Here is a 12,839-nt window from a genome sequence, read left to right on the forward strand (position 1 = left end):
AAAAAATAAAACCGCCAATGTGATGAAATTTAAAACACAGAGATAAATGATTACAAGTCCAAAATAAAGAAAAAAATAAACTTTTCCTTCCAATGAGTCAGAATTTGAAGTTTTAATTCAGATTTGTTCGTTTCAAGTGAAGCATAACATTTTTTTTCTTTGCAGTTTTGGTAAAATCAAAATTTTTTTTTTTCCTCTTGTAATCCAAAGACATACTATACAATTAAAAATTGTAATAATATAAAATCAAAACCCGTATTCATATCCATCTTTTAGATATTTTATAAATATACACTAGTCTTTTATAAATCTTCCTACAATTCTAAAATCCAAAAATTGACACAAATTAACCAATGCATGATAATGACTTTTTCCGTCACTGTCAGAATCAAAATGTAGCCTCAAAATTTTCCCATTAAATTATCAAAATGGATACGGTTCGGGATTCCCCTGAACAACAAAATTTCCTCAAGCGTATTTATAGAACAATTTTGTAACTCTATGAAACGATTCTTTTTACAGGTCTTGTAAAATTCATCTCATACCCATTTGTGGCAGTTGGATGTAAACTAATTCTCTGGTTGCATTTCTCGGAACTTCTATTCATAAGACTTTACAATATTTATGCCCTTATATGTCAGGTAATCTGTTACTTGTAACTTTTTTCTATTTTAAAACTCTCTTTTTACAGTTGTTCTTTTTTGTCTGCTGTGCACTGGTATACAACGAATCCACAGAACCCGAAAAAAATGAAGAACACGTTCTTATTGCCCTGAAAACTTTGCTCTTTTACTCTGTCTTCACATATTTTACGACGAAGACGAGAGACATATTCACTGCGAATCGCACATCTTTTTTTCGCAATTTCAATCTCATGGAAGGGATTTGCAGGATTGTAATTGAATGGGCGAAAGCCGTTATCGTGGTGTTTTGTCTCCGAGAACAAGGGATTTATTTCAAACCGAGCATACCTTACGCTGCAACCACTTTTACTTATTATGTCTGCACCGAAAAAATTTTTACTGAACTCTTGCAAAAACTGATCAAACATTGCGAGTTCGAAATATTCGAAGATCTAGATCACTTATACGTGCCGTTGGTGTTAAACGTTTATACGGTGACGCTGAGCTTTACAGCAGATTTGTATTTGATTTTAACGACTGATTTTGTAACGTTTTCACTGTGTTGTGCTTACTTTACAATATATCTTAGACTGAAAGACTCCTATTATAATTTTTGGAAGCTTCTCGTGTTAGAAAAGCAGACTTTTAACAGTTTCCGCGACGCAAGTCAGGAAGATTTAGATGACTACGACGACATTTGTGCCGTTTGCTTGAATAAGATGAGCAAGGCTAAAATCACACCTTGCAACCACTTTTTCCACCCTTACTGTCTCAAAGAGTGTCTTAAAAATTCATTCTTATGTCCGCTTTGCAAAGTGAGTTTTTGAATAAAACAACAAGCTGTATTTTATCGTTTTATTACTGAGTCAACTAATACAACAATCAAAAGGTACAACAATTATACATTAAAGGGAGTGTAAACTAAGGGAAGTTTATCACCATTTTTAACAATAAAATTGACATTTTTGGATGTAAGATCGATAAAGAAGTGGTTAAAATATTCGACAGTGACTAGAAACTTTTAGTGCCTAATAATTTGATACAATATTACATCATGAGCGTAGTGTGATTGTTATGACAGTTTTGAGCCAACTCCACTGAAAGAATTCGATAATTTTAAATTTCCGATGGAAGTACAATTAAAATTCTCCAAACAAGATCAGATACCAACAACAATTGTCTTTATTCAACTACGATACTATGTCTTTCACATAATCAGAAAAAAATTCTAAAAAAATATTTATATTCAAAATAATAAATACTTATCACATATACGAGGAAAGTTAATCTTTACTGATCCTTTAAGGAAATAACACTCCAACCCAAGACCCTCCTGTCGAACCCTGACGTGAATAAATTCACACCTCCGACATCGTCGATCCAAGCTGCACTTGCCACCATTCTGTTATGCCCCAGTCTACTCGATCGAGGCAGTCTTGCCAACCTCTGACCAGTCAAATCGAACAACCTGACGTGCCTGTTATCATGCGGAATTGCAATGATTCCGTTCGCTGAAACGCTCAACCTATTAACGGCCGAATCTACCCTAATCGTAGCCACAGGATATCTCATATTTTTCAAATCCCAGATTTTCACACTCCGGTCGTCAGAACCGGAAACCACCTTGTCTTCCCGAGTAAACACGGCTGACGTCACACTCCTGAAATTTAATTTAAAGAGAAAAACACCAAAAATAATCGAAAAAAATACTCTGTGTGTCCTTGAAAAACAGAAACTGAGTGGAGACTCTCCCTAAAGTCCCATAATCTGAATGTTGCATCCCTTGACGAAGTCACGGCTAACCTTTGACTGGGGTGAGTTGACGTGTGGGTCAACTCCTGATCGTGGCCTAAAAATGTTTCAGATGGAACACAAATCAATATTTTTTGAATTATTGTAAAACCTGAAAGGGTGTTTAATAACGTCCCCGTTTCAACATCGTGCAAAATCGCAGATCTGTCCCACGAGGCTGTAATCACTTGATCAGCCCCGACTATCCACTCGGCCGCCGAAACAGCTCCACTGTGCCCCAACAGCTCCCTAAATGGGGTCCGAAGAGTGGAAATTTTTGAGTCTACTTTATCGTCAAGATCCTCCCCTTCCAATTCTTCCTCGGAAGAGTGACCCTTCTTTAAATAAAAATAGTTTGGATTTCTTCCAATAACAATGTAAATATTATTTTAATTTAACAAATTACAGACGAACGTTTGCTATTAACCTAAATGTTTTGTTGCATTACAATAGAATAAAAATAAGTCTGACAATGATTATTTATATTGTGTTCTTGTGATGTTTCAAGGTGAACCTCGATTCAAAAATATGCATTTATTGCTTTGTATATTTTTTCTTAACTAAATTATTACCGGTAAATCCCAGTTTAAAGCCGCTTGCCAAATATGAGCGGAACAATCGCCACTTCCGGTCAAAACCAGATCTTTCGCAGGGTGAAATCTAATTGAATTAACGGATCCGGTGTGGCCTTGGTACTGGAGTAGACAACGAGTGGTTTCTATACTCCAAATGCACGCACTATGATCTACAAAAAAAAAACAATTTGTAGAATATCTCAAAGATTACACTATAATTACAGTACAATATATGTAATTAATGTTCTGTGTAGTTAATTATTTGATTGTTTTCGTAATTGTATATTTTGCCAGTTTAAAGTAAAAATTATTTTTTCAAGGTTGACTTAATGGATCTTTAATGGCTTCAACTATGCAGCGAAATATTCGCATATTCTGAAATTCTTTTCACTTTCTTAAATAACATTTGGAGTGGAGCAACTTGTGTTTACGTAATTATAGTTACCAAAATTTTCATCACAATTTAGTTGAGAAATGTCCTATTATGTGTAAAATAATGTGTATTTTTTTTGTCAAAATCTATCTTTATGATGCTTAATAGTTTAGGAAATGACACACCAAAAATAATACCAAACATATTTATTCCGATTCCGTAGGTTGATTTATTAAAAATTCATAGCCTAAAATCGATACAAATGCATAATTTAAAAATTGCAGATACGAGAGCTTCGTAAACAATTTAAATGATGTGTCCAAAATCCACCAGCAGTGAAATTCCTCTCCTACATACATAAATAAATTTACAAAAATAGAAACGTTGAAAATTTTGAGTCACACAAAAATGCATTTAAGTTGATATAAAGTGCGAAAATAATTTGTTAAATTTGTTAACACATTTTAGAACCAGTTTTGTTGTTTGTTTATACTCGTAAAACTTATTAGTGACTCAGTTTTTGTAAACAAATTCTATAAATGTTGCACACTATTTGAATTTTTTATAGTATTCATATTGATCTGACTTTTAACATTTTTACTCGTTATATTCGATGTCAAATTTTATTTATACACCAAAAAACTTTATTTGAAAAAATAAATAAAAATTAAGTTAAGACAATAATAACTACAAGAATTGACAGTATTGAATGAAACAATAACAAATGTTATTGTTTTTAATTTATCACGACCAACTTGTACAAAATTCATTGTTACTAGTTGCTAAACTGTAACTCTTTAACGAATAAAGATTATTTTAAACTTTTTTTCTCAGACATTTTCTATCACTAGTTGACGTATGGCGGTTTACTTTTGAGACAGCCTGTATTCAGGCTAATAAATTACTTCGCAATCAACAAAAATTTTAATTAAAATATTTCATTCACGTTTCATAATAATTGAATATTATTTTTATTAAAAAATACCACACAACACTTTCAATTTCACCAACATTTCACACAAACACGACTTACTAATTATCAAACTTGTATCACAAACAATATTTAGCAAAATTAAATAATAATAAAATAAAAAAATTCTGTAAATTGTTTACAAGATTACAAGCTTTAACAGAAACATTTGTATGAATGGTGATGTCTACTTATAAAAATAAACTTGTTTTTCAAGTTGTGAAAATAAACATGTAGTTTCCATTAAAACAAAAAAATCAACAGAATCATTTCACGTTAAAGGTGAACTTATGATAAAAAATTATAATTTAAAGTGTATCGAAAAAATTTTACAAAGTAAAGAATATCGGTGTTTAATAATGAATTCCTAATAATTCTGCATTTGTACTAACTGCTCCCCTGATGCTACTTGATAATTTATTCAGAGATTCGCTTGACCCTGACCTTTAATTTATTTCCCAGTGGCTAGCATGTCCAGTTGTTCTTGTTTATAATTACATAAGTATAATAATTTATTGATTGATAGCATGCCAGCCTTCTTTAATAATTATCAAATCAATATGAAGTGGCACATGTTGCGGGCATTTTATTGCAAATTGAATTAAGGGTCAAGGTTGTGCGTCATTGACCTGCATTAAAAAGAATTTATTTCATACCTGCAGAAGCTGTGCCAATGACGGGAACACCTGGCCTGGCCACAGAAACTTCCCAAACTCCGTCCTTGTGTCCAATGTAGCTCTTCAACAAGCCACAATTATATTGTGGTGCTTTAAAACTGGACACGATTTTGCTAGTTTGAGCCTTCAGTTTATGGGCGGTTTTAGACTTTTGAGAGGATGAACTCACTGCAATTTCAACAAAACAGCGCTCTTCATGTAAAATGTAATCATAGATTAGTCTTACATTTTTTTGACAAAACTTTAGAAATGTTGTTTTCAAAATCAACACAGTCGGGTTTATCAAACGTGTCCCTTTCAATTTTTTCATTTAAAACTTCTATTTTATCTTGTACTAAAATTATGCGAGTTAAATCTAATTGTTTGTGTGGATATTACTTACATGACTGGTTTTCTTGATATAAAATATCAAACTCTTTCTCAATGAGTCTAAACAAATTAAACAGCTTCGTTTTGTAAGCTGGGGTAAGGGGGCAATCATTTTCTATGTCTGAACGGAAACCATAGAAGATGTCTCCATCGAGGATACCACTTTGTGGCCGATTCATAGAGCCTCTTTTTGCTTTTGATTGAACCTTACTGTTCGAAATGTTTTGATTGACTGACATCCTAGACGCGCGAGAATACTTAAATTGTTCAAAACTTACGAAACAACGTTGTACAATCAATAAATACACTGATTGTAACTTTGCTTAATTACCTTTGGAAGCTCATTTAATACTCAATGTCACGTCCAATTACACCACTGCACCCTATTCAAGGTCTGCGATTACGTTAAAATGGAAATACTTCTTTTAAAAACAAATTCAACATGTTTATGATATATTGGATAGACTTTGACGTTTCTGACATTTTAATGACAGTATACCTGTCTTCTGTCAAAGTCAAAAAGCAACTCCCTCATTAAAACAGATTCCTATATTATCGGTTATAAAACATTTTATTTAAACTGTCAAAAAATATGATTCTATTGGCGACACTAGATTTTTAGTCATCCTTTTCGGTTGAATTTGAAAATCACGGTTACCAAACTAAAATTTTAAAGACACCAACTTGAGGACATTTATTTCAGTCACCCGGTAGTTATTTGCATTACAAAAAAGAAAAGTCTATCTTTTCCTCGACAAGTCTCGAGCAGTAACCACCCAGGGAGGTACACTTTTCACCCATGTAATAAATATAATTTTTTCTACGATCCAGTAAGAACTTTTTTTTTCATATTTGCACATAATTGTAAATGAATAAGCCTCATTAATCAGTAATGTAACGGGCGGCAATAACAAAACTTATCTATATATTTATATTATTTTTTATTTAGAAGGTAAAAATTACAAAATAACCAGCACCATGATGCTACTTAAAATAAATTAAATCGTAACATAAATAAATAAATTAATAAATAAATATCAATAATTGTCAACAAAATTGGTAAGTAACTGGTAAAGTGCATTAAGCATTAAGTACTTTGGTTTAATATCATTAGTTTAAATACCACAGTGTAATACTGAACAGTCTTGCAACAACATTAATTTGCATTATTTGTTCTCACGTTTGCATTGGCATGCTGTTGTACATTTTCGGTCAATTCTTTTCCTGTTGTTTCAAATGGTAAGACCAGACAAGCTATAGAAGCCAAAATTGCAGCCACTGTATAAACACTTGTAGCAAAAGAGATTGAACTTTTCAATAAAACCTAAATATATTTTTTTTAATAAAATCAGCAAAAAAATTGTAAAATAGTACCTGAGCCACATATGGTGTGACCATGGCGCCTAATCTAGCCATAGCACTACAAGAACCAACTCCAACAGCGCGTAATGAAGTTGGATATACTTCAGGAGTATACACATAGGCGGCCTGAAAAACTCCCGCAATAATACCACGCGCTAAAAATAACATCACAGTCAAAAAAACACGCCTAAAATAAATTATTTAAATGGGCTAAAAAAAAGTTAAAGAGAATAAAATACTTTTCTGAACAAACCATAAGAAAACAACAACATATTGCGTAAGCTACAAACTGTACAGCCATGGTTTTTTTACGTCCAAATCTTTCAATAGTAAAAATTGTAATAAAAATGCCTGAAACAAAAAATAACAATCGAAAGATATTTTTGGCGTGAAATTACCAGGAAATTCAGCCAACGTTGTCCACAACAAATCCATATAATCAGTCGTTTGCAACTGTTTACAATCAGCTGCGCAAGTGTCAAGAGTCTGAGAAGGTAGAGGTATATCAGAACATAAAATGCTGGAGGTTTCAAAAAGTTCCGTTGTCATAAGAACTAAACCATAATAACAAAAAGCGCAGGCCATCCTAAAAAATTACGAATGTAACTCTTCTTTTTATTGTGAGAGAAACAATACCATATAAACCACAAGAGAAGTGATGTTCTCCTTAAAGATGGCACTAATAGGTCTCTAAATCGTCCTCTGTGTGGTGACGAAGTGGTCGCATCATCAACTACTAACCGTCCAAGTAACATTGGTTTACCATTATCTTTAGCAATTTTTTCTAAAGTTTCTAAAGCTTTATCAGTTTGGCCACTCGCAACGTGAAACCTTGCTGATTCCGGCAACCACTACCAGAAAAGTAATAAAAACTTACAACTGAATTATTCTTTTGATTACTTACAGGACAAACTAAAGCAAAAGCCAACAAAGGCCCCGTTGAGAGAGCCAAAAGCCACTGCCAACCCAACGTGGGCATAACAACTAACGCAAGAGCAACCTCGAAACATGCACCCAATGCCCAAAAACACTGCAAAAACAAAAATTAGACAAACACAGACAAATACAACAAACTTACATCAAGCAAAACAACACACTTTGCTCTTTGTTTTGTGGGTAAAAACTCGGCATAAAGCGTAACACTAAAAACCAAAAATGCAAACACAAACTAAAAAAAACAAAATACTCACGATTGAGGCGTACAACCAATTGCAAACCCCACAAGACCTCTTAATAGCAAAATCCACATAAAACTAGGTGCAATAGAACTCAACAAACCGTAATAAAACAACAAAACTGCACACAAAGTTAAAGCCTAAAAGGGCAAGCATAAACACTACGTGAGTAAAAGTCTTACTTCTCTACATGCTTGCGTCCGTATCTGTCGCTCAAGTTGCCCCAAAAAGTTGAGGATAACATCATTCCTAAGAACACGACGGTTGTGGTTAACGCTTGTTGATACCTCGAAATGTGCCAATCGCAATGCAACGCAGGGGACAAGATTGATAAAATTGTCATTTCCATGCTATCAGCCATCCAACACAAGCCAGTCCACAAAGAGAGTTTTACTTGAAACCAGCCAAAACCCAACGCATTAACCGCCTGAGTTACAGTATACGTATCTAGAAATGAATAATCAATACAGAATTCGCCCCCATAATGACATTTTCGTATTACCATCAGGGACAACAGAGACCGAAGCCATTTCGATGTCTTGAGGAAGTCCATTTTCGGCAGTGGGCAATTCTGTTCTCGAGTTCGGTGCTGAACTTGTGCTACCATCAATGTCCTGATAACCCTTAGAGCGTCGCAGAACCATGCTACTGTTTTATTTTGATATTTTCTTAAAAATCAACTGAGATACGTGGAAGGGGTTCCTAACCTAAATTTATGTTTACCTGTCAAAAGTGACAACCAACTGACAGTCAATCTGACAACCTTTTGACAACACATAACCTAAAAATATTTAGATACATTTTTTTATTTAGATAGGATACTTATTATTATGTAAATAAAAGGTAATTACATTTCTAATAATTAAAATTTTATAGCCACTTTAAAATATTTCGCAGATTTTTTGTGTCTTCTAAAAATTATTTGGTATTTATAATAATTATCATATTTGTAAAAAAACGTTTTTTAACAATTACCTAATAACAAGCATTGTAGTGTTTTTCCATTATTATTTACAACATTTAAATCCATATGTTTGAATATCAATGTTATCATTCAAGTTCATTTAAAAATAAACTTATGTAAATAGTTGCTTTTTATCAGCTTTGTTATATGAAAGAATACGAGATAATAAATGCTTTAAAACATCTTTCTTGTGTTACTTTTGTGTTGTGCACTGAACCATGGTAAATATTTTTTTGCTGATTAGTAATTACACAAAATAAATCTTTATTTTTAGGTAAATTTTACATTTAGAGGCCTTATGGCCCCAACTCTCACTGCTTTTAAAAATGATTGGTACGAAATTTTACTCACTTATGGTTTTAATAAATAGTTTTCCTTAGGTCAGTGGATTTAAGTGTTATTCAAGATTACGCAAAATTTCTTGCTGATTCAAAAATTATGGGCGTTTTAGGTAAAGATTTCAAAGTTTTTTTTTAATAATGTCTCATAAAAAATAACATTGATTTAAAAATATTTTATAAATTTTTAAAATATACAGTAAATGGGACAAGTGGTGAGGGGATGTCTTTGAGTGTCCGAGAAAGGAAGCAAGTGACCGAAGAATGGGTCAAAGCAGTAAAGAAAACGCACCAGCATTTAATGGTTCAAATAGGTGGAGCACCCTTACCTGATGTTTTAGAACTTGTACTTGAAAAACCCCCAAAAGTAAAATTTTCTTACTTGAACCAATATTTTAGGCAAAGCATGCCGAATCAGTTGGTGTGCATTCCCTTCTTTGCTTACCTGATCTTTACAATAAGCCCACTAATTCAGTAGATTTGATCAGATACTTGAAAATCGTGGGGGCCGCCGCTCCAAACACCCCCCTTCTTTATTATCACATCCCGAGTTATACTAACGTTAACAGTAAGTCGTTGTTTGTTGGTTTAAAAAAAACCTAAATGTTATTCTAGTCCATATGGGGCAGTTCTTGAATGATTCTGTCGGCAAAATCCCGACTTTCCACGGAATTAAATTCACTTCAACTGCTTTAGATGAAGGTGTGGCTGCTGTTGAAGCCAATGGGGGCAAATACGCCGTGTTTTTAGGGGCCGATCAACTAATGGCCGGGGCTTTTACTTTAGGTTTTGATTCTGCAATTGCAACATCTTTAAATATGTTTCCTCAGTTGGGAGTGAAAATCCTCGAAGCGGTCAAACAATCGAAACTTGATAAAGCAAGAGAAACGCAACAAATTTTAACAAAAGTTTGTACTGTTGTTACTAAACATGGGGCATGGGTGCCTACTATGAAAGTCGCTATGGATTTGTTTACACCCATTAAAGTGGGAAAGGCAAGAGAACCGTTGGTGAACTTAAATCCAGAGCAAGTTAAGGAAATGGAAGCCACAATGAAAACTATCAATTACAGTTAAATTTTCATTTAAAAAAAAATGTTACAAATAAAATATTTTAAATTTCAACAATGGAGTCTTCAATCTTGATGGGGTGAATAAAACTTTGATGGCAATACTGGCGACACGGTATTACTTCCAAATCGTTCATTAAATGAACGATTCTGGGATTGGTACCGCATTTCAATAACTTTATCATAAAATCGTGATAATTTAACAGCGTTTGACGAGCCTGCGGCAAGATATCGCGCCTGCCTCGTATCGAGGATAATTTCATCTGCCCCAAATTGACTAGCAAAGGTGCCTGTTGTAGATTTTCTTTCATCAACCTGATCAAGCTTTGTCCCAATGACAAGAATGGGTATTGGAGTAGAACCAAAGAAATTCTCTGGATCATATTCATCCATACTGTTGACGGAAGTCAACGATGTTTGATTAACGTCATGGTTTATTAATTCTTGTAACCATTTGTGGAGATTCATTTCAGATTTCCTATTTGTTAAATCGTGAACTAGAATCACTCCATGGCAAGGGCTGTAAAACACAGGCCTTGTATTTCGGTGATTATTGCTTCCACCAACATCCCAAAATTCTATAAAATATGTTTTCTGGTCTTTTGTCCCTTCCTTGTACTCGTGAAGTTTTACTTCCACTGAACACCCGACTGTCCAACTGGGGGACCTTATGGGCTCGTTGTGTGCGACAAGGTAAACAAACGAGGTTTTGCCAACACCGGAGTCACCCAATACCATAATACGGACCCGGTCTATTGCCGTCATTACTTTTTTAATAATTCCAAATAATAATTACAAGTAGGAAATTGAGGTTACCTTCGTTGTAATGTCAACTGTCAAATATATGTATGCAAGAGTGTATGGCACTTAAAATTACAGTTGCTTAAATAATTATGTTAATTACCACAAATAAAGAATTAACAAATGTGCCCTACTAAAAACAAAAAATAATAATTACAAACGTATTTTACAACATACTTTGTAGTTTTATTTATTTATTATTTACAAATTTCAATATAACTAACGATTACGCTTCAACTGGTGAACTTTAAAAATGTAGCATAGCAACTTTTAATTATCAGTTTACAATACTTTGTAGAGCAAAAGCCGGCTTTTTGACAATTACAAATTTCTAGGTTATCGGTTATCCTTACATTTCAAAATTATGGAAAATAAACAAGAAGAAAGTTGCTTAGCTTGTAAAATCACGTCAATTTGTTGTTTAACTGCAATTGGTGGTTACCTCATCTATCATGGCAAACAACCAACACAAAAATACAAGTACTCTTTAATTTCCTTAGGATTAGGTAATTAATACAAAAAGTGTTTCATTAATTGCTTTATTTATGTAACTCTAGGTTGTGTAGCGTTAGGAGCTGGAGAAATATTTGATAAATCGCCGTTCCGTGATACTAATCAGAAAAATTAATAAAGTCTAAACAAAAATAAATGTTTCATTTTCCAACTTTTCCCAGCTTTGTGTCAGTTTTAGGATTGGCTGTTATGTTTTGTACAGCCACAATTAATTCATTAGCCCTTGTTTGCAAATGTCTTAAATCATGGATGTATAAAATTCTTAATACTTTCGCTGCTTGATTTAAGACCGGATCATTCAAGTCGAATCCTAAATCAGCATCTTGAAACGGAAAAGGTGTACCCTTCAAAGACAAACTTAAGTTTCAATGAACTTATAATTGAGCACAAATTACCTTTAATACAACTTCACTCGGATTAGCTTGAGCTTGTGGGGACAATCTTACAGTTACAAGCTTAGTAACTGCTTTTAAAGTTACTAGTGGGTCAGGGTGGGGCGTTATATTCAATAGTTGTGCTACTTTTGAAATACCTTCTGCAAATTCTTTACTGTGGACTGAAATTTATGAAAATTATTTACTGAAAATATTGTCTTATTTACGTACAGTCTAATTTATCAAGAGGATTTTCAGTAACAACAGTTGGAACATTAGTTGCCTTTAAATTCTCAACCGCATGTTTAATATATACTTGCCCTAAAACAAATATTTATTTTTGTGTATTGAATATTCTCCAGACTAGCGTTACTATTATTATGAGTCTCAATTTGCACAGCATAACCTAAAAGCCACTGGAGTTGTTCTTGATGGCTTTGTAAATTGGGTAAACCTAAAATCTCTTGGTATTTCTGAAAGTGGTTAGGCCAATCATTTGAAGTTATATTTTTAAGGCCATTTGCCACGTTAGGATTGGCTTTATTAATTTTATTTTGTTCTAACCATACCACAATTTTTCTAAATGTTGCTTCATCTAAAAATTGACAATTTCAGGTTAAATTTCAAATACCGAGAGAAAAGCGTCACCGTTAACGTTTACATCACACTCTGGGTACTCTAAAGCAGATAATAACCTTTTTACCATAATTAATTTATTTGAAGAGATTATATCTTGATTATAAATAAAAAAAACTTTCTCGATAAATCTGCCGTTACTTCTCAAAATGTCAATGACCTTGTATGGTTTGTACGAAATCCGAACTGGTCGAAATAAAATTATTCTGAAGAATTGTTTTTTTTCATT

At 33.3% G+C, this 12,839-nt stretch overlaps 6 protein-coding genes across 9 annotated transcripts; 2 read left to right on the forward strand and 4 right to left on the reverse strand.

The window, feature by feature from the left end:
• The first annotated feature begins 345 nt into the window (after positions 1–345).
• LOC123010634 lies at positions 346–1,971 on the forward strand. Its single transcript, XM_044407681.1, has 3 exons — positions 346–474; positions 523–641; positions 692–1,971. Exons 1-3 carry the CDS (start codon positions 429–431, stop codon positions 1,448–1,450), a joined length of 924 nt encoding a protein of 307 aa, XP_044263616.1. The 5' UTR covers positions 346–428; the 3' UTR covers positions 1,451–1,971.
• Positions 1,465–5,872, reverse strand: LOC123010633 (WD repeat-containing protein 37). Of its 3 annotated transcripts, none has more exons than XM_044407680.1 (8): positions 5,710–5,872; positions 5,392–5,618; positions 5,236–5,343; positions 4,989–5,177; positions 2,987–3,159; positions 2,527–2,752; positions 2,334–2,472; positions 1,465–2,283 (listed from the first exon to the last, which is right to left on the reverse strand). In XM_044407680.1, exons 1-8 carry the CDS (start codon positions 5,721–5,723, stop codon positions 1,914–1,916), a joined length of 1,446 nt encoding a protein of 481 aa, XP_044263615.1. In that variant the 5' UTR covers positions 5,724–5,872; the 3' UTR covers positions 1,465–1,913. The 3 variants fall into 3 exon arrangements, with proteins under 3 accessions (XP_044263615.1, XP_044263614.1, XP_044263613.1); XM_044407679.1 differs by having other exon boundaries at positions 2,527–2,749; positions 5,392–5,651; XM_044407678.1 differs by having other exon boundaries at positions 5,392–5,651.
• Positions 5,873–6,320: 448 nt separating this feature from the next.
• LOC123011531 (synaptic vesicle 2-related protein) lies at positions 6,321–8,696 on the reverse strand. Of its 2 annotated transcripts, XM_044408999.1 has the most exons (10): positions 8,418–8,696; positions 8,106–8,362; positions 7,931–8,055; positions 7,819–7,882; positions 7,645–7,770; positions 7,377–7,591; positions 7,139–7,326; positions 6,980–7,091; positions 6,753–6,927; positions 6,321–6,702 (listed from the first exon to the last, which is right to left on the reverse strand). In XM_044408999.1, exons 1-10 carry the CDS (start codon positions 8,557–8,559, stop codon positions 6,535–6,537), a joined length of 1,572 nt encoding a protein of 523 aa, XP_044264934.1. In that variant the 5' UTR covers positions 8,560–8,696; the 3' UTR covers positions 6,321–6,534. The 2 variants fall into 2 exon arrangements, with proteins under 2 accessions (XP_044264934.1, XP_044264935.1); XM_044409000.1 differs by lacking the exon at positions 7,645–7,770.
• Positions 8,697–8,965: 269 nt separating this feature from the next.
• LOC123011537 (N-acetylneuraminate lyase-like) lies at positions 8,966–10,341 on the forward strand. Its single transcript, XM_044409016.1, has 6 exons — positions 8,966–9,100; positions 9,154–9,212; positions 9,260–9,330; positions 9,418–9,563; positions 9,617–9,785; positions 9,833–10,341. The coding sequence occupies exons 1-6, from the start codon at positions 9,098–9,100 to the stop codon at positions 10,291–10,293; spliced, it is 909 nt and encodes a 302-aa protein (XP_044264951.1). The 5' UTR covers positions 8,966–9,097; the 3' UTR covers positions 10,294–10,341.
• LOC123011541 (rab-like protein 3) lies at positions 10,284–11,147 on the reverse strand. The gene has a single exon (XM_044409020.1). It carries the CDS (start codon positions 11,049–11,051, stop codon positions 10,353–10,355), a length of 699 nt encoding a protein of 232 aa, XP_044264955.1. The 5' UTR covers positions 11,052–11,147; the 3' UTR covers positions 10,284–10,352.
• A 465-nt stretch (positions 11,148–11,612) lies between these two features.
• LOC123011540 (RNA transcription, translation and transport factor protein) lies at positions 11,613–12,830 on the reverse strand. The gene is made up of 5 exons (XM_044409019.1): positions 12,623–12,830; positions 12,348–12,569; positions 12,206–12,295; positions 11,996–12,156; positions 11,613–11,944 (listed from the first exon to the last, which is right to left on the reverse strand). The coding sequence occupies exons 1-5, from the start codon at positions 12,678–12,680 to the stop codon at positions 11,741–11,743; spliced, it is 735 nt and encodes a 244-aa protein (XP_044264954.1). The 5' UTR covers positions 12,681–12,830; the 3' UTR covers positions 11,613–11,740.
• Between the last annotated feature and the right edge of the window lie 9 nt (positions 12,831–12,839).

This window comes from Tribolium madens, unplaced genomic scaffold (genome assembly GCF_015345945.1).
Source record: "Tribolium madens isolate multiple individuals breed KSU strain unplaced genomic scaffold, Tmad_KSU_1.1 Scaffold_91;HRSCAF=231;Tcas5.2_LG7, whole genome shotgun sequence".
Lineage (NCBI taxonomy): Eukaryota > Metazoa > Arthropoda > Insecta > Coleoptera > Tenebrionidae > Tribolium > Tribolium madens.